General features: G+C 39.1%; 1 protein-coding gene across 10 annotated transcripts in view; it reads left to right on the top strand.

The window, feature by feature from the left end:
* The window catches only part of ctnnd2 (catenin delta 2), a 932,891-nt gene extending 908,031 nt beyond the window's left edge, over positions 1-24,860 (top strand). For 9 of the 10 annotated variants that reach the window (XM_062979377.1, XM_062979381.1, XM_062979376.1 and 6 more), the window contains 3 exons: positions 11,760-11,891; positions 18,583-18,656; positions 23,598-24,860. In XM_062979377.1, the coding sequence (XP_062835447.1) occupies positions 11,760-11,891; positions 18,583-18,656; positions 23,598-23,858 (467 nt within the window). In that variant the 3' untranslated portion in view covers positions 23,859-24,860. Of the gene's footprint in view, positions 1-11,759; positions 11,892-15,023; positions 15,220-18,582; positions 18,657-23,597 lie in introns of those variants that run through there. The other variant, XM_062979384.1, reaches the window with a different exon arrangement.
* Positions 24,861-26,012: the final 1,152 nt, after the last annotated feature.

Raw genomic sequence — 26,012 nt, 5'->3', positions numbered from 1 at the left:
TAATCCACTGTGCATTTTATACAGCTGTGAAGAAGGGGCCTCATATAATCCAATTCTAAGCAGATAATATAAGATTATAAATATTATATGTAATAATTACTGTGATATAGAATCATAGAATAGTAGAGTTGGAAGAGACCTCATGGGCCATCCAGTCCAACCCCATTCTGCCAAGAAGCAGGAAATAGCATTCAAAGCGATTAATAATAATAGAGAACAATATAATCTCTAAAATCAGGACAGTAAATAAAGAGCAACACTCTGAAAGCATAAGCCACAGCAACACGTGGCCGGGCAAAGCTAGTAAATATATAAACATGTGGGTGTTGTGAATAATAGGATAGACGAACTTCCATTGATATACTAGATCTATCTGTGAGCAGTCTCCAATCAAAGTCTGGCCCGGTGCAAAACATTGATGATCTTTTGACTTTGGTGTTAGGGAAAATAGCTGCTTCCACATGAACAGTCACACTACTTATCGGAGAATCTAATTCAGAATCCACTTACAGCATACCATCACCAATACATATATGTATGTATTTATTAGAAATTTGGTCCCATTTGTTTCAAAAGGGCATAATCCAAATAATTGAATATAACATTACAGCTTGAAACTTCGATGACACCATGCCTGGTGTGCAACTATATTCCTCTGATCTTATCATGTCATGCATACTGAGAGCTCTGTATTTGGCATTTGAAAAAGAGCCACTCTGCATAAAAAAGGAGGACTTTGCAAAAAAAAAAAAAACAGAAGAAATAAGCTAACTCCTGAACATGCCTAGGAGCTTGTGCACATTACTAATAACATCTATCGGTCTTCACAAGTCCTTCAGCTTAGATCAGGGGTCCCCAGACTAAGGCCCGGGGGCCGGATGCGGCCCATCGAAGCTATTTATCCGGCCCCCACGGCACAAAGGCAGAAGGAGGTTGGGCTAAATGACCCAAGGGGTCTCTTCTTCTCTTACAACCATTATTATTATTATTATTATTATTATTATTATTATTATTATTTATTAATAACATTGAGGCTGGGTGGCCATCTGTCAGGGGTGCTTTGCTTGTGCTTTTGGTGCACAAAGGCAGAAGGAGTTGGACTAAATGGCCTAAGGGGTCTCTTCCAACCCTCTTTATTATTATTGTTGTTGTTGTTGTTGTTATTATTATTAATTATTATTGCTCAGTGGCCAACTATAGTTGGATCGTGAACTGGCCCCCTGTTTAAAAAGTTTGGGGACCCCTGGCTTAGATCTTCAGGCCCAAACAATAAAATCTACTCTTGCTCCAACCACTAAGGAAGTTAGGACAAAGCTCCCAATTTAGATATACAAGGGAAGAAGAACATTCATGCTAGGTATAACTGCAACACTTATCTCTCCATTACAACATTTAATGACTCTGCCTTCCCTGAACCATTTTATAAACAGAGAGAGAGAGAGTTACACAGCAGTGAAGAGCAGTATCTCCCACACAGGTGAGGAGCCCATCACCACAGGCAAATGAACTATGTGTTGTCAGAGTCACAAGCATTCCACTCTATCAGTTACCTGCATTCATGTACACATGTGCCTTGCAGGAACTTAGCCAAGATACAGAGACCAGATCAAGCTGTCACTGAGTCCAAGGAGTCCAATGGGGTAAAGGTGTCATTATACTGGCCATTGCTGCAATCTCTTTTTTATCTTCATGAGTGGAGGTTGATGCATGAGTGCTGGCAGTGCTCCCTGGTAGTTCAATGCCATCTTATGCCTTGTCCCCTAGTGATCACCTCAGCCAAGGTAGGCAATTGCATGGGAGCCAGAGGCTAATTCCCTGCAATTCCTCTCCAGATTGCATGCTACCCAACAAGCCCAAGTACAATACCTATTATTTTCCTCCACAGACCCTCTCCTTGTTTTCTGCAGGTTGTTCTCCCACAAACACAGAATCCATTCCACACCCTTTTGTACGCAAGTCAGATGAAAAGGCTGTCCCAATACCAGTTATGGTTACGACAGAACTTTCCAAACATTTCACTTTCTAGACCTGTATCATTTTATGACACAGTAATTCAGTTTTACCAGCAAACCAGAAGTGAGACCAATTCCTTCTAAGAGATACAGACACATACATAAATTGTAATAACAAAATATTTGGCGATACAACATGCCGCACAAATACCTCTCATTGATATTTTTTAAATATGTGATTTATCGCTTATTTCACATAGACTTTGTTACATTTGCATGACATACCTACACACTGTTCCCGACACACAGTTTGGAAAACACTGCTCTATAGAGTTAAAAGCCTACTTGATCCAGGAATTAGCTTTGCAAGCTCCTGGATACATAGTTACTAGGCATGTGCGATCCATGGAAAAAATGGTTCAATACTCGCTTCAAAAGTAGGGGGCGATGGTACTTTGTTTCTAAAGTCATTTCGGAATTTTGAAGCCAAAAAATTCAAAACTTCCGAATCTTTGTATGTCCCTCGTTGATGGTGGATGCGCAATGCATGAAGGAAAACATTATCGTAGATGGGAAAAATGGAGGGGCCTCTCCCTCATCTTTTGAGCTATTGTAATGAAATTTACTACAGTGATAGAACACAAAAACCATTGTTAGCTCACCAAATCTAAGAACGTTTGACTTATCCTCAGATTTTTGGTGAATTTTTAAAATGTTATTTAAAAAACCATTTTTAATAATAACAAAAATCTGTTTCTGGTTTGAAAGTGTTATTTCGTGTTTCATTTGGTTGTCTTTACTTTGAAAGTCATTGTTCTACTTCAGAAACTTTGTTTTTGTGGCTGAAACTTTGTTAAACTGGTGGAGAGTGTCCCAAGAAACCATAATGTGCTATCATAGCACCATGTCACTTGTGCAAAGACAAAGTTTTGGCAGTGTAAAGTTTTGCCATGTTTCTATGACAGAACCAATTAGGAAATGACATTTATCACCCAGGAACAGAAATCATAGTACGCCATCAAATCACTCCTGACAGATGGCAGTCAGCCTCTGTTCCTGGTTTGAAACTGTTTCATTGGGTTTTCTGGGGCTGTGGGTGTGTGACTTGCCCAAGATCACCCAGTGGGTTTCCATGGCTGAGTGGAGAATGAAACCACAATCATAGTCCAACTCTCAAACAACTACACTACACCATGCTGTCCCAAAAAAAGGACCCGGTGTTTCTTCCTATGAGGCTTAGCCCTCTTCTACTCATGAGTGGCTTTCTTCCTATGAGGCTTATCCTGCTTCTGATGTTATACTATGTCTTAAGAAAAAACCTTAGTCTTTTGTTTTTTATTAATGCTTCCATGAGAAAATGTATAAGGATGTGGGTGAACTACAATTCCCAAAAGTCTTGGGTCAACCTTCCCAAAACTCCCCCAGGATTCACAGCTGGCCATGTTGGGTCTGTGTGCCAAGCTTGGTCCAGATCCGTCACTTTTCTTCTTATCCAAGATTATATGGCAGTGGGGACTCATATAATTCAGTTTAAATCAGATAATCTGGAATCAGATCCTGGGATACAGGGCAGTGTAGTTCCAGCCTGAGGCCCTTTCCACACTGTCCCTATATCCCAGGATCTTATCCCAGATTATATGGCAGTGGGGACATATACTATCCTCCTTCTCCTCCTCCCCCTTCTCCCAGAGGAGGTTTGCAAAGCTGTGGAGAACTTTGTGCAAAAGAGGGAGAGAGAAAGGGAAGCCAGGGGAAACTTCTTCTCCTTTTTCCCCTCCTCCTCCTTCCTTCCTTCCTTCCTTTTTTTCTTATTCCAGATTATATGGAATAATAATCTGGATAATCTGGAATCATATCCTGGGATATAGGGCAGTGTAGTTCCAGCCTGAGGCACTTTCCACACTGTCCCTATATCCCAGGATCTTATCCCAGATTATATGGCAATGGGGACATATATTCTCCTCCTCCTCCTCCTCCTCCTCCTCCTCCTCCTCCCCCCCCCCCCCCCAGGAGGTTTGCATAGCTTTGGAGAACTTTGTGCAAAAGAGGGAGAGATAAAGGGAAGCCAAAGGAAACTACTTCTCCTTTCCCCACCCCCTCCTCTTTCCTTCCTTCCTTCCTTCCTTCCTTCCTTCCTTCCGTCCCTCCTTCCTTCTTTCCTTTCTTCCTTTCCTCCTTCCTTTCTTGCCTCCTTGATTGGAGGCAGTGTGCTTCAAAATCCGGAGCAAGCCGATGCTGCTGAAACCCAGGCAAAGAGGCTGCAAAGGGAGCTGGACATTGGAGAGGGTAGTCGGCCTTCCACTCGCTTCTCACTCCATGCTCCACGTTTTGCTTACAGGGAGGCACACTCTTGCAAAATGTGCCCCTTCTCTTCTCTTTCCCTGCTTCCCTTCGCCCCTTTTGCCGTATTTCCCTCCTTCTCCTCCAGGAGTGAAAATGTTCCAGGCTTGCTTTCTATGGGACTCTTAAGCCCAATGCAGGAGATTGGTTGAAAACGCTTTCTCATATATCCGAAGATATATCTGAAAGGTATTCCGAGGATGGGCTCCAATGCTTCAAATTGGAAGGTTAATTCCGAAGGGCCAAACGACCTCGGAACCCTGTTCGATTGTATTACAATTAATGATTTTATTACCATTAACTAGAGTTCTGATATTTTTGCTCAACTCTAATAGTTACAGGGTAAGTGATAATGTTCCTCCCACCAAGCTGGTCATATACTACCTATCAAGTCACTCACTATTCAGGGCACAGGGACCCTGCTGTGTAACAGGTTGGCAATGCCACATTTCTGTCTTCCTTTCAGTTTCCACTTCATCCTGGATGCTGATCAATAAAGGCTTTAATGTTGTCATGTGTGTGGTTCCTTTGTTGCTCACAGATGGGAATGCCTTTTTTACAGCTTAGTATGGGGTGACCTCTCAGACTGTGAGGGTGCTGGTTAAGGTCAAGGGGTTGTTATCTCTTTGCCTACTCATGCTCGCTAGACTTTGAAGTGGCAATCTTGGAAGCCTGTGTTTCTTCTCCACAGAGTCTTTCTTACATGAATGAATCTTTGACTACTTGGCTCAGGAAGTCTGTATATGCTCTATGCAGGCATTACATAGGTCATCCTGCAGAACATAGTACCTTTCTTCCACAGGGAAAAAAAACTGTCTACAATGCACTGTGTAGATACTACATTGCATTAACTGGGTGATGTCAGCCGCAGTTAAGGCAATCTGAGCCTTTGTCTCAGGGGATACCTGGGACCAGCAGTTCCAAGTACACAATAAACACTGAGACCACAAGAACTTTGCAGTATTTTGTGACAACACTTGTACTGGAAACATTTATTTATTTGTTCGTTTGTTTACAGTTTTTATATTCCACCCTTCTCACCCTGAAGGGGACTCAGGATGGATCACAGGGCACATATATGGCAAACATTCAATGCTGATTATAACAATGACAAGACAGACAACACATAAATGTATAGAAAGGCTTTCCCATCTTTCGGCATCTTTGGAGCCTGTGCTCAATTCCGGCCACTGGGGGTGCTCTTGCTCTATCTCCCTAACAAAGAGCTTTCTTTGTTCATAAACTTCCTCTTTTTTATCAAAATGCCAAGCCTAAATACCTCCCCACTTTAATTCAGTTCCTATTTATCTACTCTCATTTGTTTTTGAACTGCTAGGTAGGCAGAAGCTGGGCCAAAGGTCAGGAGTTCACTCTGACCTAGGCTACGAACTCTCAGCCTTCTGGTTAGCAAAATTATTGCAGCTTGGTGATATCTTCTGAAAGATATCTGAAAGGAAAACCAGAACTATGACACTCATCTTTGGCATTATGCTATGTAAATTGATGTCCTATTCCAGGTATAATCTCTTCTTTTTTGGAACAGAAGTACAGTGGAAGGGACCACAAGCGCCATCTTGAGAAAACCTTAAGTCTACTCATCCATAAACCCATAGTTTTTGCAGATTTCCACAGTTAAAACATGTCTTACATCTAGTCACCCAGCTTCTGCTTAAAAGCCTTCAATGAAGGTGACACCACCAGTGTGCTGTTGCATGCTGGGCCTATAAGAATGACTGTTTACAGGACGTGCCTTCTGTATGCCCAACAGAATGCCAGGATGCCTCAGCTGAAGAGTCCCTTAGATTTCTCAACACAAAGTTCTAATGAGACTCAAAATAAGTTCAATAAAGCTCTTTATTTGGTCTTAAATCTTCAAACAAATGCTTTAAAACTTTGTAAAAGCTTTCTCAATCTGCTATCAGGGGCAGGTAACTGTTGGTAAACTGTTCCTTTTTTCCTTTGGGAAATCTTCTGAGCCCTCCCTGGGCAATCTTTCTCTACCCTGCTGGCGTGAGGCCCCTACTCCCGGCTCCAAGCTGCGTTATGGATAGCCCGAGTGATCCCTTACCAGGCAAGGTTGCTGTGAGTTCTGTCAAACGGGAAAGTGTCCCTTTGATTTGCTCCATGAAGGTTGTAGGAACTGTGCTGTGGAACTATTCTTTTATTCCCCCAGCAAAGCTGTGAGAAGTGAAGCTTTTGTGTAGGTGGGCTTCCAACAGTGAGACTGGGCAAAATCCCCTCTTTCCCTCCAAAACCCTGGGAAAGGGGGCGGGTCTAAAGATTCCTGACGATGATTGCCAAGTTGTTAGCCCTATGATTGCAATCTGAGAAAAGCTACCTTACGAACTAGTAATGCAAGCAAACGCTTAAATCTCCTGGCACTACCGTGCCAGCACAACTAGCTTTTAAGCAATACTACTAAAACTCTCTTTACAATCCAGAAAAGTCTTCCCAATGCTTGTCTCCATTTTTTACTAACAATTTCTAGGAGTGGCATGTGGGTCCTGGTGACATATCCCAGGGCTTCTATTTCCTGCCCATCATTCCCTTTTCCTTTCAGGCTGAGCATCCAACAGATAAAGCACTCATTTTATTAACATGGCAGAGTGTTGTCCTCACATGTGTGCATTGAGAACCATATTAGGTTGTGCAAAGGTTTGAAAATCTGAGATACTGTGCAAAGATTGTTAAGGTTTATAAAAATAAAAATCCTCTGGCATACTGTCATTGTTATCCATGTACCTCAGGACTCCAGATAATATCCTATTGAAACCATGTTATGGAAAGAACTACAGTAGTATTTGGAGAGCAAATCTGGAAACATGTATCCAGTGTACCTTTTAGCCATTATCTCCACCCCTTTCCCTTACCTCAGGCAATTGTAATGATGGATGCCAGTGAAAAGGTAACAGACATGCTAGTCATATAACCAGGAAATCATTGAGGAAACTGCCCGTAAATCTAAATCTTGATCTAATCTTAACAAATGTGGAAAACCTGATCAATACAGTCAACGTGGTTGGATCCTTAGGGGCAAGTGACCATGTGCTCCTGCAGTTTGCAATACAAAGGAATGCTGAAACTAAGATAAGTCAAACACGCATTCTGGACTTTAAGAGAGCTGACTTCCAAAAAATGAAGGAATTACTGAGCGGCATTCCATGGACGCCAATATTAAAAAACAAGGGAGTTAAGGATGGATGGGAGTTTTTCAAAAGTGAAATACTCAAGGCGCAAATGCAAACAGTGCCAACAAAGAAGAAAAATAAGACAAGTGCAAAGAAGCCAGAATGGATGTCCAAAGAACTTCTAACTGAGCTAAAGCTCAAAAGTGACATGCACAAGAAGTGGAAAAGGGGAGAAATCACCAAAGAAGAATTCAAACATATAGCCAACTCCTGTAGGGAAAAGGTTCGCAAGGCTAAAGCGCAAAATGAGCTCAGGCTTGCCAGGGATATAAAAAACAACAAAAAAGACTTTTTTGCTTACATTGATAGAAAAAGGAAGAACAAGGAGGCGATAGGGCCTCTGCAAGGAGAAGACGGGGTGATGGTGACAAGGGACAGGGAAAAGGCAGAACTACTTAATGCCTTCTTTGCCTCGGTCTTCTCACAAAAAGAAAGCCATCTTCAACCTCAGCAACCTGGAATGGACGAAGGATTGGGGGAAATCCAACCCCAAATAGGGAAACAAGTTGTCCAGGAACACCTGGCCGCTCTAAACGAATTCAAGTCGCCAGGGCCAGATCAGCTACATCCAAGAGTATTGAAGGAACTAGCGGAAATTATTTCAGAACCACTGGCAAGCATCTTCGAGAGTTCTTGGAGAACAGGAGAAGTCCCAGCAGATTGGAGGAGGGCGAATGTGGTCCCTATCTTCAAGAAGGGAAAAAAGAACGACCCAAACAATTACTGTCCGGTCAGCCTCACATCGATACCAGGCAAGATTCTGGAAAAGATAATTAAGGAAGTGGTCTGTGAACACTTAGAAACAAATGCGGTCATTGCTAATAGTCAACACGGATTTACCAAAAACAAGTCATGCCAGACTAATCTGATCTCTTTTTTCGATAGAGTTACGAGTTGGGTCGATACAGGGAATGCTGTGGATGTAGCGTACCTGGATTTCAGTAAGGCCTTCGACAAAGTCCCCCACGACCTTCTGGCAAACAAACTAGTAAAATGTGGGCTAGGCAAAACTACAGTTAGGTGGATCTGTAATTGGCTAAGCGAACGAACCCAAAGGGTGCTCACCAATGCATCATTTTCATCATGGAAAGAAGTGACAAGTGGAGTGCCGCAGGGCTCCGTCCTGGGCCCGGTTCTGTTCAACATCTTTATTAACAACTTAGACGAAGGGTTAGAAGGCACGATCATCAAGTTTGCAGACAACACCAAACTGGGAGGGATAGCTAACACTCCAGAAGACAGGAGCAGAATTCAAAATGATCTTGACAGACTAGAGAGATGGGCCGAAACTAACAAAATGAAGTTCAACAGGGACAAATGCAAGATACTTCACTTCGGCAGAAAAAATGGAAATCAAAGATACAGAATGGGGGACGCCTGGCTTGACAGCAGTGTGTGCGAAAAAGACCTTGGAGTCCTCGTGGACAACAAGTTAAACATGAGCCAACAATGTGATGCGGCAGCTAAAAAAGCCAATGGGATTCTGGCCTGCATAAATAGGGGTATAGAGTCTAGATCCAGGGAAGTCATGCTACCCCTCTATTCTGCCCTGGTCAGACCACACCTGGAATACTGTGTCCAATTTTGGGCACCGCAGTTGAAGGGAGATGTTGACAAGCTGGAAAGCATCCAGAGGAGGGCGACTAAAATGATTAAGGGTCTGGAGAACAAGCCCTTTGAGGAGCGGCTTAAAGAACTGGGCATGTTTAGCCTGCAGAAGAGAAGGCTGAGAGGAGACATGACAGCCATGTACAAATACGTGAAGGGAAGTCATAGGGAGGAGGGAGCAAGCTTATTTTCTGCTGCCCTGCAGACTAGGACACAGAACAATGACTTCAAACTACAGGAAAGGAGATTCCACCTGAACATCAGGAAGAACTTCCTCACTGTGAGAGCTGTTCGACAGTGGAACTCTCTCCCCCGAGCCATGGTGGAGGCTCCTTCTTTGGAAGCTTTTAAGCAGAGGCTGGATGGCCATCTGTCAGGGGTGCTTTGAATGCGATTTCCTGCTTCTTAGTGGGGGGTTGGACTGGATGGCCCATGAGGTCTCTTCCAACTCTATGATTCTATAAATTTTCTGTAATCCATCATGGCACCACAAACACGTGGCAATCTTTTCCCAGCTGATCTGGGAGGAAAAAAAACCCTGAAAACTGCGGGAAGATGTGTAGTTACTACCCAGAGTTCCTAGAAAGTGCATCAGGATAAGTGAAGTGTTACTTTCATCTAAAAAATAATTGTATATTTACAGGTAGAAAAAGCATGGCATTCTGATACACGTTTCTCATCTTGATCAGCCCCATTTTTTCCTTTAATGCAGAAGTCTATCTAACCAAGACCTAGTAGAAAGGGCATTTTATCTAATGGTTATAAAGATCAGAAACAGAAAATAAAGTTGAGGAAGAAGATGTTTTCATTCTGTGTATCTGAAAAAGAATACATTTCTGACTACTTCAGAAGAAAGTAGTGACACACCTCATATGTGCAAGCCTGATATAGACCTTAGTGCTGAATCTGAACACTGAATCTGAAGATCTGAACATGAGCCAGGACACAGAGGGGAGAGGAAATATCAACAGGTTCTCTCCTCTGTTTACACTTGAACTCTATGAGATTATGTCATATATGTAGGTATGTGTATAATCAATAATTTCCTGATATATCCTCATAATATGAACTGAACATACACAAATATAACAATATACCGTTCTACAGTGTGTGTGTAGGGGGGTATGTATACATTGCTTTCCTTTAGGCTAAATTATTAGCAACACTGTTATTGGAACCTCTTTACAGACTGGGATCAGATAAAGTTTGCATCAGCCCATAAGTTACTAGCCTGTCATTCTTGTTCTAAGAGTGAATTCATTTAACTGCCCTCAGAGCTCATAATTGGCTAGATTTCTGAGATGTCATGAACATAACCAGTCTAGCAGCATGCTTTCTAATTCTCTTAATTTACATAGCCTTTTATCTCAACTAGTCTGATTGATTGTAGATATGTGGTCCTTTAGGTGCAGTTTTTGACAAGAAAAATTTCTAAAAACTAACTAATGGAATGTGTCACATTTAAGTCGCCAAAGACATTTGGATACATGACTTGGGGGAGGGAGACAAAGATGCAGAAAGCCACAGTTCCATGACAGATCTAAACATTAAAGGCTCTATTCCTCCAATGTTCGTCATATCTTTCACTAAGAATTAACTACTATTAAATAGAGTGGAATTATGCCTTTAAAATTAATTAAATTAGTATTACTGTTTATAGTTTTAAAAATACATGCTGCTAGGAATTGAAAGACAATGCTGTGTGTATGCAAGCATGTGGATACATGATTTCAATTCTGGGTTTACTGAATGTCATCTGTGTTTGCCATTAGGTAAAATATTTTAATTAAACACAAACATGGACATGGGGTTTGGGCTGTGAATCATCTATCCTCATTTCTTGAGATGAGAGATATGTGCAATATCGCTAGTTGGCATATCGTGTATGCCAGTCTTGATGCCAACAGCTGTTTCTCTTGCAATATCAGTGGGGCTTTGGCAGTGCGGAGATGCAAGAGTTCTCTTAGATTGTTTTGATGTCAGGAAAAAGTCCAAGAAGATTGGGATGGCTGAATGCAAACATATAATTGGAGAACCTTAATGTGTGAGTTTTGAGACCCATGAATACTATAAGATAGATGTCACAACATCTTGGATAAAAAGGCCATGGTTTTCAGAAGACATCTGGTTGCTGCTAATAGGCTGGAGCGCTTTTAGTACTGCTGTGAAAATGTATTGCATTTCTGATGATGTTACTGTCAGCTACTCAACATTGGAATTTCCTCTGTGCAGACAGAAATGCATACTTCCATCAGTGCCTGTTTCTGTATGTATATGCTGATGTAAGGGTGGGCAAAAAGTACATTGAGATGCCATGTCAGCCCTCATTAATTTACTGTAGATCAGCAAAGATTTCTGCCACCCAGTTGTTGTAATATTGGCAAAAACCTATACATACTCATACTGTTGAAATGAGGAAGAATTAAAAGATAGTAGTGGCAGTAGTTAGGTGTGGGTTTGGCATTGAAGAAGGGTGGGTTCAATGTGGTGTTGAAGAAGGGTGGGTTCCTTTGAATTCTAGTGCTTAAAAGAAATCCTTGGGCTTTTGCAACCAGCTCTGGTTGGTAGATCACTGGGTTCTAGTAGGGAAGGGATCCTATACTTCTGAAGTCTGGCCACAACCATGCTGATGTGGTGAAAATTTAAATATCTGTATTTGTTTGTTTGCCAGCAAGTGCCCCGGCTTCGCCTCGAGAAATGATCAGTTTAAAGGAAAGAAAAACAGACTACGAGTCCACTGGAACAAATGCTACTTACCATGGAAGTAAAGGAGAACACACATCTAGAAAAGACACAATGACAGGTGAGATTCCTATTGCATATCATCTGTTTAAGAAACATTTAAAACCAATATTGTCCACTGGAAATTTTTATAACTGTAAATCAGATACATTTGTTTAGCATCGTTCCAAGCTTTTAATGAAACATCGTGATGTCTTCTTTTCAGTATCTCTTTCTGTTTTATATTGCTTATGATGTCATTTGACTTCCATATTGATACAGAAAAATTCCTTACATTTGTGATTCTGCAAGTGACCAGCAATTCCTCCTATATTTTTTTCTATGCCATATATTCAATTGGGTATGTGCTGGATCTGCAAGATATCAAGCACTACTGCGATAGAAATGTGTGTTTTCCATTCCCAGCTGCATAATGTTTAATTCAATGAGGATTTATATAGAGGTGAAGTTTACATTCAAGCATTATCTTACTTTCATAGATTGGGGAAGAGGTTTTATTTCTTTTTATAACAACTGTTTCCCAAACAGACAATAAATGTGACTTGTGGTAGCTGCTTTGGGTTTATAGTGCAGCTTTTGATAAGGATGTGTGATGATCTCTAACAATTGCTGTGGCTTCGCAGAAACCAAAACAATTAATCCCCTGAGCATTCATTACTGTGTGACTATCCTTACTTTGTATATCCTTTCTTATTATAACTCTCTTATCCACAGGGAGTACATTTTCTCTCCTTACTCTTTCAATATACCTTCATTAAAAGATTATCTTTACTGACAAATCCTTTGGACTCAACTTAATTCTCCAGCAATGGCTGCAGATTATTTAAGGCCAAAATATTTATGGACCCTTCCTGTTCTCAAGCAAGAAGCCAGATAGGACTGAGTTGGGCTCAGGTGGAGGAAAGGGAGATCCAGCTTCTTGGCTGTCCGAAAGGACTCTAGAAAGAAATGCCACATGCTTCTCAGCCTCCTCACCCCACTAGGTTTGCAAAAAAGGTGGGACTGTACAAGAATAGAATCACCTTTACCCCTCACATCTATTCTTTGGATTTAAGAGAGGAAAGATTGTAAGCTTGACATCTCATTCTGATCTGGTTTTACATCATATAAGAATTTTCAATTATACGGGTACTTTGTGATGCAAGAAAATTGAGAGAATTTAAAGCCTTTGATTTGTGGTTACAGAAAGCAGTGAGAAAGCTGAACTGATGTCTGCTTGATGCCATTAACCCCCACTCCAACATTCAACTGATCTATCCAACTGAGCTCAAAAGAACCTATAGTAGGGGCCATGGTGGCACAAGGGGTTAAACCCTTATGTTGCTGAACTGCTAACCTGAAGGTTGGTAGTTCGAATCCACACGGTGGGGCGAGCTCCTGTCTGTCAGCCCGACCAACCTGGCAGCTTGAAAACATGCAGATGTGAGTAGATAAATAGGTACCACTCTGGCAGAAAAAAAGCAAAAAGATGCTCCAAGCCATCTTGCCAGCCACATGATCAGGAAGTGACAAGGCTCCTCAACTTGTAAATGGAGAAAATCACCTCCCAAAGCCAGAGATGAGCATCGCCTCCCAGATGCCGGAAATGAAAGGAGAAGCTTTGCCTTTGTTTGTGTTTGTGGGTCTCGTGATCGTAGCGGCATTGAATGTTAGCCTATGTATGTAAATGCTATACTCCGCTCTGAGTCACCTAGGGGAGAAGGATGGAATATAAATCAAGTGTATTATTATTATTATTATTATTATTATTATTATTATTATTATTGCCATATTGAAATCCCTGGCTGTTAGCCGCAAAGCTACTCACACCTTCCCATGCACCAAGCGTTGTGATGGTTATTTCACTCCTGACTCAGCCTCCATTTTATCTTTACAAAATATTCTGCAGTAGCCTAAGCTAATCAGGTTTTAACTTGAAGGTTTTTCAAGGCTAACTTTATATAAAAAATACTGTTCATGTGTACTATGCCCCTCTGTTTTCTCCAGTTTTGTTTATTAAACAACTAACAACTAACAAAAAGTTGGATTAGAGGAGCAAAAAGTGGTAGAGCACTGTGAAAATGGCTGCTGAGATAATCACTGGGAAAACTACTAACTGATATTAACAAAAGTGTTTACAACTTTGTTCGATTTGTTTGGTTTGAACCCACTATGAACCATAACTCTAGATTATAAAGTGTGATAGCTGTATTCTTTGCAGCTCTTCTCTATGATAAACTAACGTGAATCTCTCAAAAGCTGCAATGCTAAGCTTCTTTGACCATAGCAACACTTACATTTAGAATATAAGGTAATTTGCTGTGAATTATGAGACACTACAGATTTTCACCAGATTGCATGTAGTGGATCCAAAATATGAAACGGAATGGAGAGGAACAGTAAATTTGATCATAAAGCCACTTGGAAGCATATGTTCTGGACATTTCACATTAGATCTTGATTAGCAAAAAACCAAAAAAACTGGAAGAATCTGCGAAGAACAAGAAAAACTGATACGTCCTACATTTTGACAAGGTATTGTATTTTCCTGTTGAATTTAAATGTGGGGGGGATTCTTTCACATATTACACTACCAATTCTCACAGCTTGATTAGTATATCTATAATAATGCAAGTTGTCACTTTCACACTTCATGTTTTGAGTTTTTCATATTACTGCAAAGGTCATACTGTAGAGGATAATGTGACTGAGGTATATGCACTGCCATAGGGACACCCTTGCTTTCTAGAAACTCATTTCTGATAAGAACTGCTGTTGGAGAGGCAATCCAAGCAGTTTTATTGGCACTTTTTGATAAAGGAAATTTAAGGCATTGAATACGATGCCTTCTTTTCCTATCTTTTACGTCAGGGTGTTATGAAGAAAGTGTTTCCACATTTCTTAAGTAGTATCTTCATTCAGGTGACTTTGTTTTTCACACCAATGCTATTTGTTCATTTGATCCTACCATGACCCCATTCACCTGGTCCCATTTTTTCCTATTTTCCCCATTTTTTTCTGTCTGCCTTCTTCACAATTATTGCTTTTTAGTTGGGCACAAACACAGAGACACAAACACCTCCTATTTTCTCTACCAGATGTTCACCTTTTTGTAAACAATGAGTTTAGACATCTGTGCCAAAATAATGTTATCTACAATTGTTTGTGTTGTATGATTGAGAATGGAGATCACAAGTCTTATTTGCTTTTTCAGGTTACTGACACTATGCTCAGGGCAAGTTATTACAGTATCAAATAAAGTCTCCTCTGCAGAGAAAGAGAAGAAGAAAGGAAAGGAAAGTTATTCTGTTTGTATATGAAATGTTTACAACACCTTGAAAAAGAGCCTTAAGAAGCAAGAAAAGGAAACCGGATCAATGATTCAATAAAACATAATATAAAAAACCCAACCTTGTGTGACTCTTCTTTTTGCCTTCAAGAAATAATTTGCACCCAGCGCTTCCTTCAGGCTCAATTGTATACAGGTTGCATGGTTATATGTGTTACAATGTATACCTTCTCTAAGATCAAAGCAAAACAAAACAAACATGGCTTTTCTATAACCACAGAAAGGGTATGTTTTCCTGCCTCTGAATATGTTATAAGGGAAAGGGAAGCAAGGCAGTGTGATAACAGCATCAGGAACAGCAATAAAGTATCTCAGGAGTTTGAGCCACACAGGGATTTGGACTAAAGAAGCAAAGTTTGGATTTGCCATTCCAAATACTCCAGGAAGAAGACTTGATGTTATCTCTTCCACTGATTTATTTAGACACGCAAGTTCTCCAGATTCACCATGCCTGTTTAACCTTCTTTAGATTCCATTTCAGATCACAACCCTATGATGAAGTATCTTACTACAGAATACACTAAGGAGATGCTAGCATGTGTTTGTGTGATAAAAAAAGTTTATCAACAACATCACTGATGGCATCTTATTCCAGATTTCCAAGGGACCTCATATATGCAGGATGAAAAAATGAGTACATTCTGCATTATCATGAAAAGATGATTTCAGGAAGCTAGCAGGCTGCAAGTACTTTCTATGACTTTCCAGCCACAAATAAGTAGATCTGCTTCAGAAAATGCTTGTTGAATTCAAGAACGTTGCCATAGATGATTTATAATCAAGAATCCCAAAGACTCTGAAAGCTCTAACAGAAGTAATAAGATGCAATTGTTCTTGTTGCATTCCAAATGAAGATCTTTGACCAAACCTGAAAGCATCAACCCAGCATCAACCCAGCTATATATAGGTCAACTCTTGATTCTTGCAAGTATTAACGAGCCTGTCAAACTGAAGGAGTAAATACCTCTTTCAGAAAGGCAGGACTGGTTATGAGCCATAGAAGCATATTGTATGAAGGTAATTTTTTTTCAAGAAGATCAAATCAAAGACAAATCATTTGAGAATATCTAACATACTTTCCTCCTTAACCTATTTTTATAGATAAATAAATAAATAATGTATTACAAAATAATTTTCAGACCACTGGAAAAGGCAGCGGAGAAACAGGATGTACACATGGACACACACATCCTACAGCTATATGGGGGAAACAGTTCCATAGTCTTTAAAAGACTAGTCAAAGAAAGTGTACTTTGATCTGATTTTTCAAAAGACTGCATTTAAAAACAATGATGTATCTTCAATAATATTAGCAAAGCAATATAATAGATCCAGGCATGACAAGAATTATTTTCCAGGCGAGAATCCAATGTTTTTTGGCTCAGGCAATTTTTCACATATAATACGACCCCATTTCAAAATAAATGAAAAACATCAAGGACAACATTTCACATTTCTTTTCATATTAAGTTATAAAAGGCCTATGTTTCCAGAAGAGTCAGATTTTATTTTAATAGCATGGAATACAGTCTGAATCTATGTTGGCATCAATATTTAGGTTAATTATCTTGAGCTCACTTATTTTCCGAGCAAAGTAGAGAACTCCCAAGTTCTGAAATCTAACATCAAATGGAAACAACCACAAAAAGACAAAGTAGGTGGATGAAGCCAGGGTTTAAGTGACAGATTGTTTAAAAATGATTACTGATGTGCTATATTCCATGTTTTACTGTTACAGTGGTAGAGCATTCAATGTCTAAACATTATTTCCTAAAAACCAGTAAAATAACATCTCAGTTGTAGTCTAAAAATGCCTTGGGGAAAAAATTTTCATTTGTCACCAGTTACATCACAGTAATTGTCATGAGATGTAATACTCAGCAACTTTCAACAAGGAGAACCATTCATTTTTCACTCTAACAGATGTAGTTTACCCACTAGAGAAATTGATTTTGCCACAAGAGAAATACTAGCTTGAAAAAGGAATAGTGTGGAACTAAATAGCCTTAAAGCTGCATGATTTTTTTTTTAATGGAAGAAACCCCATATTCATCCAGTAAGGCTGTAAAGCGCCTGATATTTCATATGTGTTAATCACAGTAACTACTTATAGGTTGACCTCATCTGTTCAACATGCAGTTGGTACCCTAATTTATTTTTTGTTTTTAAATGTTTTTTATTATTATTATTTTCAGAATTATTGTAAATAGTGTTACATAAAATTATACAAACATTCAGAACATTTTCCATTGGTAACACATGTTTACATTGTTCCTCCTCTTTCTTTCTTTCTTTCTTTCTTTCTTTCTTTCTTTCTTTCTCCCTCCCTCCCTCCCTCCCTCCCTCCTCTCCCCTCCCCAGGAACAGTTAACAAATTTTGCTGTATTTATTACAATTGTTTGATCAGGAGGATAATCTTGTTTAATTCCTTATATTTATCTTTTCCCTTTATTCTGTAAATTAAGTCTTTCCATTTTGCCTCCCGTGACTTTCTGATTTAGCCCATTCTGTAGTAACTTTTCCTTTCACTAATGTGGTCTTGGAAGAGGTAGTCTGCAAAATATTTATACCATGTTTTGATGTCCCATTTCTTTTGGTCCTTCCAGCCTAAGACGACTGAGGCTTTAATTGCGTCTAACATGTAATTTTATACAGTTTTTCTGAGTCCAGGATCATCAGGAATGATATGCAAAGTTTGTAAGGTGGGTAAACATGCTCCAAACAATTAAATATGCATTTCTTGGAAAGGTCTTGTATCAAATGTGTTCTGAGGTTTATGGAAATGATTCATATAGAATGGTGCAAACACTGCAATGCAATAGGAAGGGATGGGAGGTTACCCTTGATTCATGTATATGAACACTCATATATTTAGGTTCTACAGTGTGAATGCAATCCTGATACACAATGTGATCTCCTCATTTGTACCCTTCTGTCTACTTGGTGGTCTTGAATGCCTGCAATCAATTGACACAGAACAGATTTAACAATCAGAAGAAGAACCATAACCTTGACTTTTAAAAATCAAAATCCAAAACTTCTGTGACGACAAATGTAGGGTTTTTATGTAAAAGTTATGGATTTTGCAGTAATTTTGAATATTAATATTCCAAAATCTAATTCATTTTCTTTGTGTAGCATTCTGTGGTAACAAAATGATTAATTCCATGCTCATTATGTGTTGCATGAGTAATGTCATGTATCTTTTTGCCAGTCAGCTTTACTGGATTATTTTTGTGTTCTAATATTGGAAAAGAAGAAAGGAGATTATGGTGTAACATCCCCACTTTTACCCAACAGCTGAACTCTAATATTCATTCTTTGTTCAAAAGAGAACATTTCAACACGGTTGTTGGTTTAACATTGAATTTTTATGCCTCTGGCTTATTAATGGTAATGCAATTCATTTTTCTCCTGCCTTTAGCTCAAAACACTGGAATCTCTACTTTGTACAGAAATTCTTATGGTGCACCTGCTGAAGATATTAAACACAACCAGGTATGTGGCTAAAGCAATCTATTGTTTTTGAAAATGAAGATTATTTGTGTCTACTGGGCAAAGGGAAGAAGGATTTGCCACTTAGCCTCTTGAGTACATAAGGCTTTCTTTTTCTTTTTTGTTTTGTTTTTATCAATTTCTTTTTTTTTCATGATCACTGCTGATAAGAGTCCCAGGGTGTTTTTTCCATTTCAGAAAATCCCAAAAAATGTGAAAATGCCTTTTTAAAAAAAACAACAACAGACTACTAGTTTTGCTTTTCTCCTATAACAGTCATTGGTATAAGACAGAAAAAGAAAAGATTTGATACCAATTATGATTTTAGGTAATTAAACAATACACTTGTCATAAATCTCTGGGGGGCACCATAATATCTGAAGAGCAATGTGTTACTTAAGAATTCAGGTAATTCAAGATCCCAACTTTGCTAGAAAAATGTGGAAATTGCTGGGGGGGGGGGGGGGAGGTGTCAGCCATTACTTAGAAGGACTGTGCTCTGAGATGTGTTAGCACATGTAAAAATATTTCTGATGCCATGTTTGTTTTGAATATGCCTGCCATAATAAGAGACCAATAGATGGAAGGGTAAAATATGAAAGTTGGTTGTTTGATTAAAAAATTTAGTGTCAAGATAGTAGATTTCATAATCTAACAGTTACTAAGTCTTGCCAAAAAGTCAAGGTTTTCCTGAAATTTTCTGTACATAAATATGTGCAAAGAGAAGAGAAGATACTTATAAGGATTTGAGATTTTTGCTCTGTTTTGTTGAATAATAATAATAATAATAATAATAATAATAATAATAATAATAATAATTTATTTATTTGTTTTCCACCCTATCTCCCCAAGCGGACTCAGGGCGGATTCCAACTTACAACAGCAAACATTCAATTCTTCTTATTGGAAGGGGGGACTCTATATGGCAGAGCGATGAAAGAAAAGGGAATATTTATGTGTGTTTCTGAATGATAGTGTTGAGAACAATATTGAATGTGATTCACTAGTCAGTGTAGAATTTGGTGTACCTTTTCAAATAAAAATGGGCTATACTCCTCATTTAAGAAGATCTAGCCAGGCTGAAATCTCAGTCTATAAGATCTCAATATACAGGGTTTCCCCTAACTTTGTTTCCTTACTGGTAAAGGGTTGTTGTTTTTTGTTATAACATTTGAAGAGATATGGTGTGTTCACTGCTCCAACAGAGTTTACTTCCTCCTTGAGAGAATGTGATATATCTTATAGTCATCATTAGAATGTGATATACAGGCAGTTCCCAAGTTACAAACAAGATAGGTTCGGTGGATTTGTCTCAAGTTGAATTTGTATGTAAGTCAGAACAGGTACTTTTTAAAGTGTAACTCCAGCCAAAAGTATACATCAATATATATTTAGCTTTGGATAGCATAGGGAATGATTATTAACACCTCTGTGGTGTTTGTTTTGCTATTTGTGCCCCTACTCAGAAGTATTCACTTCATTTTCTGTCCCTATGATAATTGGATTTTGAAAATTTTGGCTTGCTGTGGAAACAAGGATTGATGATAAAGCTTCAGTGGAGACGCCTTTTCCCCACAATAACTCTTCCAGGTGTGAATTTCCTTTCCTAGGAGTAGATTTCTCTCACTTCCTGTTCTCTCACCCCCTTTCTTAACAATTAGTCATTTGTAAGACAGATGTTTGTAACTCGGGGACTGCCTGTACTCAGCAACCATCCTTAGAAAGTGGTATACCCTACAACCTTCCATATGGAGGAATGGAAGAAAAGGCCATAGGACTTTCTGTCTAGATTTAAACAAGTTTCTTCTAGAGCAGTTTTTTTCCTCTCCTGTCAATCATTTAGATATCACAAGACTATTTTTTTTTCATTGTTCTTCTTCCTTTTACTCTCTCAGCTGTCCTAAACCTAGCACCCTCCAGATAGGTTGGGCTATATTTGACGTTAACCTCCACATAGTAGGTGAAAAGTGTGATAACTCACTGTCTATGTTGCTGTTGCTGCTGCCAGATGGCTGCAGAATGTCATGTAGGTTCCTGGCCACCACATGTACCCTGTTCTAACATCAGCAAAGTGGGGAGAAAAAAAGTGGGGAGCTGATTTACCAACTTTTTTCTGGTCACATGGGCAACTCTGCTGAATTCACCAGGAACTCATACAACAGCCAGGAATTCATCCATAGCTCTGCAATCATCTGAGAGCAGCAATTGCAGCAATATGGGCACAACCCATCACTTTTCCCCCTGCAATGATTTTTTTCATGTCAGGAGTAACTTGAGAAACTGCAAATCACTTCTGGTGTGAGAGAATTGGCCGTCTGCAAGGACGTTGCCCATGATTTTTTTACTGTCCTCGTAGAAGGCTTCTCTCATGTCCTCACATGGGGAGCTGGAGCTGACAGAGGGAGCTCACCCACTCTCCCCAGATTCGAACTGCCAACCTGTCGGTCAGCAGTCTGCCCGCACAAAGGGTTAACCCATTGTGTCATCAGGGGCTCTCCCTGCAATGATGAGTACAGAGGAAGGTGGATGAGGTGGTGCCTGATCTGGACAGCAAATAGTCCAAATTGGATTTTATCCTGTTGTCCACACTGCCCTAAAGCCATGGGGTTGCTCTGGGCTTTCAAGCAAAGTCCAGCGCATCTCCCAACTCTTTCTAATATGGGCTAAACTTAATTAAATTGGTTTATCCCGTTATACTTATCACAAGTGCAGGAACATCATGGGAAGTGCTAGAAATGAACTGAAATGATGAGTTCAGGTTATAATGCCCTAGTAGATGGACGTGTTCTGGCTCAGCATTTTAAATATTTTCCCCTAAACTGTAAAGCCCAGGATAGGATGATGATAACTGAAGGACTTCAAATCCATTAGCTACCTTTAGTTTTCCATCTACATGGGAATGTCTAGCATTACTATATAAGAATGCCACTTTTGACCTTATTTGTTGTCGGATTAAATGGCTTTATGTTTTAATTTTTTTCCTTTTCAATGAATTGAAAAGGTCTACTGGTTGTTTATTTATTTATTTATTTATTTCTCACATTTATATCCTGCCCTTCTCACCCGAAGGGACTCAGGGCGGCTTACAACAGTGGCAACAATTAGATGCCCATACAAACCAATATAAAACAGCACATAAAACAGTTAAAACTATTAAAATACATTATGAATTAAAAATATACATTTCAAACATAAAATCAGATCTGTTCTTCCTCATGCTTTGTCCATAGTTCTGTCCGTGTCATCTTTGCCATTTATTGATTAAAAGCCTGGGCATACAGTAGAGTCTCACTTATCCAATATTTGCTTATCCAACATTCTGGATTATCCAACACATTTTTGTAGTCAATGTTTTCAATACATCGTGATATTTTGATGCTAAATTTGTAAATACAGTAATTACTACAAAGCATTGCTGCATATTGAACTACTTTTTCTGTCAAATTTGTTGTATAACATGATGTTTGGGTGCTTAATTTGTAAAATCATAACCTAATTTGATGTTTAATAGGCTTTTCCTTAATCCTTCCTTATTATCCAACATATTCACTTATCCAACATTCTGCCGGCCCGTTTATGTTGGATAAGTGAGACTCTACTGTATTTATTTTCATGCTCAAGATTAAACATACAGAATAGGTTTTCCTGGGAAATTCTACAAGCCTGGAGAACTTTTTTTCTTAGCAGAATGAACTTTTGATCCAGTGTCTACATTTTGGACATTGTACTTAAGTCAACATACTGGTTGAAACCATCAGTGATCCACCCATTTGGGATTAGCATGGACTACTTAATGATAATGCTTATTTTGTGTCCTTCTTTTCCTCTATAATGGGACTTAGGGTGGTTTACAACTTATTCAAACAGAATTTTATCAGATTTTTTTGGCACAAACTAAGTAAACTACATCTTAGGGCATTCGACTATGAGGTCCCTCTAAATTAAAAAAACCTGTCAATTTTTAGTATGGTTAAAATAATACTCATATTGTGATAATCCTGTAAGGCCTCTTCAATTTAACCTTTAATAAAATGGCCAGACATTGTTAAATGTCGGCATTGAGCCCTGGTCTTAATTATGAAGCTAAAATGTGTTTTTAGAGAGTCTTCATATGTCATTTGGAGCATTTCCACAACCTTTTACTTCAAAGGTTGGGACCTGGGAATCTGGGTAAAATCTACCAATTATTCAAAAAGTTTAACCATAGGTTATCAGAACCTGTGCTCTTTACTCATGCCTTTAAGCAAAGCATCTGTTAGGAGAAGTCATGAATACAAATGTTAAAGCAATCATTTCATAAAGTTCAAGCACAACCATGGAATTAATTCAGAGCTGTTTTACGTAACTGCCAAAATGCTGTTAACCAGGCCTCATCAATGGTGCTTGGAAGCAGAATGGTTATATGCATTGAATCTCTTCATTGAAATGCTTGGGACATTCTGAGTTTCAGATTTTTAATACCTATATTTGCATATATGTACATAATGAGATATCTTGGGAGACGGGATCTGTGTAGAAACACAAAATTCACTTATGTTTTATATATACCTTCCAAAATCAGAAGGAAATTTTATATCATACTTTTTTGATGTAAGATTTATAATATAATATAATAATAACTTTATTCTTATACCCCGCCCCATCTCCCCGGAGGGACTCGGGGCGGCTTACATGGGGCCTTGCCCAGCATAACAATGTAACAACAACAAGACAATAAAACAAATATTTTCAAAGATGTAAGATGTACAAAGTTTTTGTACATTGAACTATAAGAAAGCAAAAGTGTCACTATCTCAGCCACTCATGAGGACAACTTTGGAGTATTTTGCATTTTGGAATTCCAGATAAGAAATGCTTAACCTGTGAATTGTGCCTTAACTGGTAGTTTGTTTCCTGTCATTATTGTCTAACTCAAGAATCTGAAGCTTATTGTTCTGTTGATAGGTTTCAACACAGCCAGTTCCACAGGAGCCCACTAGGAAGGATTATGAACCATATCAGCCATTTCAGAATTCAACGAGAAACTATGACGAGTCCTTCTTTGAGGACCAAGTGCATCACCGCCCACCTGCAAGCGAGTATAATATGCATCTGGGACTCAAGTCCACTGGCAACTACGTCGACTTCTACTCTGCTGCCCGGCCCTACAGTGAACTCAATTATGAAACAAGCCACTATCCAGCATCTCCGGATTCCTGGGTTTGAGATTTTGGCAAAGGGGGGGAGGGAGCTCCAGGAACTGTGCATGTGCATGCATACCACAAGACATTCTTTTCCTGCAAATTTAGTTTGTTAAAGCCTGTTCCATAGGAAGGCCCTGATAATCAGTGTGGAAAAAAATTAAGATACCTTTTAGATCGCTAAAAGAATTGGAAGTGAAGCACGGGAGTGTCATTAGAAAGGGGAAAATGTATATCTATTTCTGTATCTATATAATCCTGTCTCTCTATATATAGATATAGAAATATATTGTGTAGGGAGGCAACTTTGTAGTTGACCTTGTATGTAGAGTTTAAAACAAATAGTGCTGTACATTGAATGTGACTGAAGGGAATGGGGGAAGGTATGACAGCTGACAAGGGTCCAGAGTTAAGCACAAGATAATGAACAGTTTACAAACCTTAGGGGGGACAGCTTCTCACACTTTGTTTCCTCTCCTCATCCATTGTGAATCTAGGCTTCAAGTTGCATTTGGGGTTTCCTCTGTACAGCAAGATGTTTCTTGCGTTTTGTTAATGCATTGTTGTAAAGTATTTGATGTACATTACAGATTTAAGAGAGAGAGAGAGAGAAGTGCATTGTGTATATTACACCAATGCCACAGTGTTTCTTCATCTATGGTTCTAAATATTGCTTCAATTTCAAAACTTTGAAGTATGTATGAATTTCCAGGGGCAGGGGAGGGGTTGTTTCTCTTTTCTTTTTTTCTGTTATTTTTCCCAGTGCATTTTAACAAAAGAAAACAAAAAATGGAATATTTAGCAGTATTGTTCGTTCTGATATGTGAATTTGTTTGTGGCAACTAAAAAAAGGCATTCAGCAGATTCTGACAATTAACATTCATCATTCCACACTCCTTGTCAACAAAGTGCTTTTTCACTGCCTAAAATTTTAGATGTAGATATTTGAAATAGATTTTTTCATTTATACCAGTTTTCTTTATGATGATACAGTGTTAAAAGAAAATAAATTACAATTGATCTGTCATCCATATTTGCTAAGAATGTCTATTTCCAAGAATCCGCCATCAAAATACACATTCTTGCTTGTGCGCGTATGTGTGTGTGTATGTATATGTCACCATGTAGGCATACTATCTGGTGTGTATGTTTGTACAACATAAGCAATGTTCCATCTCAGTGTTGCCAGACATGAGAGGATTCTCATCGGTGAATGAGAATCTGGAGGCCTCGACATAAGGCATGAAACCTTTTCCAGTCTTGTAAAAAGTGGACAGGTAGATAGGTTTGCTTAGTGGAGCAATAACAGCTAGGTTTGAAAGAAGGGCAGCATATGGCACTTCCTCACAACTGAAACAAAACTGTGCAAGGAAGAGTATATTGGGTGTCTGGAAAAAATATGATATCTCCTCTGTTCATTTCCCAACAAATGCAAAGAGAAATCAGTGTATGTTCCCACTCCAACAATGACACCTGTGGCAATTTCAGTTTGTAGTACAAAAAAGGCTTCCTCTTTCTCAGTATATTTATACAAATTGTGTAGTGTTTCCTTGCAACACTGCCCTGTAGTGACGTGGAAAAGACTGTGATCCTGCAAGAAAGGGTGAGGAAAGGTGGGATCACCTGTCCTTTCTTTACATTACCTTTGTTGGAAAGGGCAACAGGTTTCCTTAAGATCAGTACTCTCTGGGCTGACTCATTGAAAGCAGAGTGCTGACTGTGTTCTAGATAAGATTCTGTTATTGTTGCAAGAAAAGGATGTTAACCGATAATTTTCAAACTATGGTGCAAGAATTCCCAACTGATAAGCTTGCAACATTACCCCATTTGTTGTTACCTTTGTTCAGATTTTATATATTTGTTCAGTTTTTTTCTCTACAGGAGAAATGCCACTATCCATTCTCCTCATTATCCAATCCAGAATATTTTTTCCCATGAATGGTGTTCCCTTTGAAGATTTCATTCACTGTTTCTCGTTGAAAGAAAGGAAGTTTGATACTCAGATCTATACCCTTCACTGGACATTTTTTGGGCTATCTAGTAGCCAAGATCCTGAGCTCATGCCTTCTCCCAAGAGAAGTTCAGTGGAAAATAGTGCACGTGGGATAGGGTACTCCCAAGAGAAGGCATAACACAGTCCCGCATCAAGCATCTTGCAGAATATTAAGGGACAAAAAGA

Source organism: Anolis carolinensis, chromosome 4 (assembly GCF_035594765.1).
Source record: "Anolis carolinensis isolate JA03-04 chromosome 4, rAnoCar3.1.pri, whole genome shotgun sequence".
NCBI lineage: Eukaryota > Metazoa > Chordata > Lepidosauria > Squamata > Dactyloidae > Anolis > Anolis carolinensis.
Note: the sequence above shows the minus strand (reverse complement) of the source record. Positions and strands in the feature narration are given on the sequence as shown.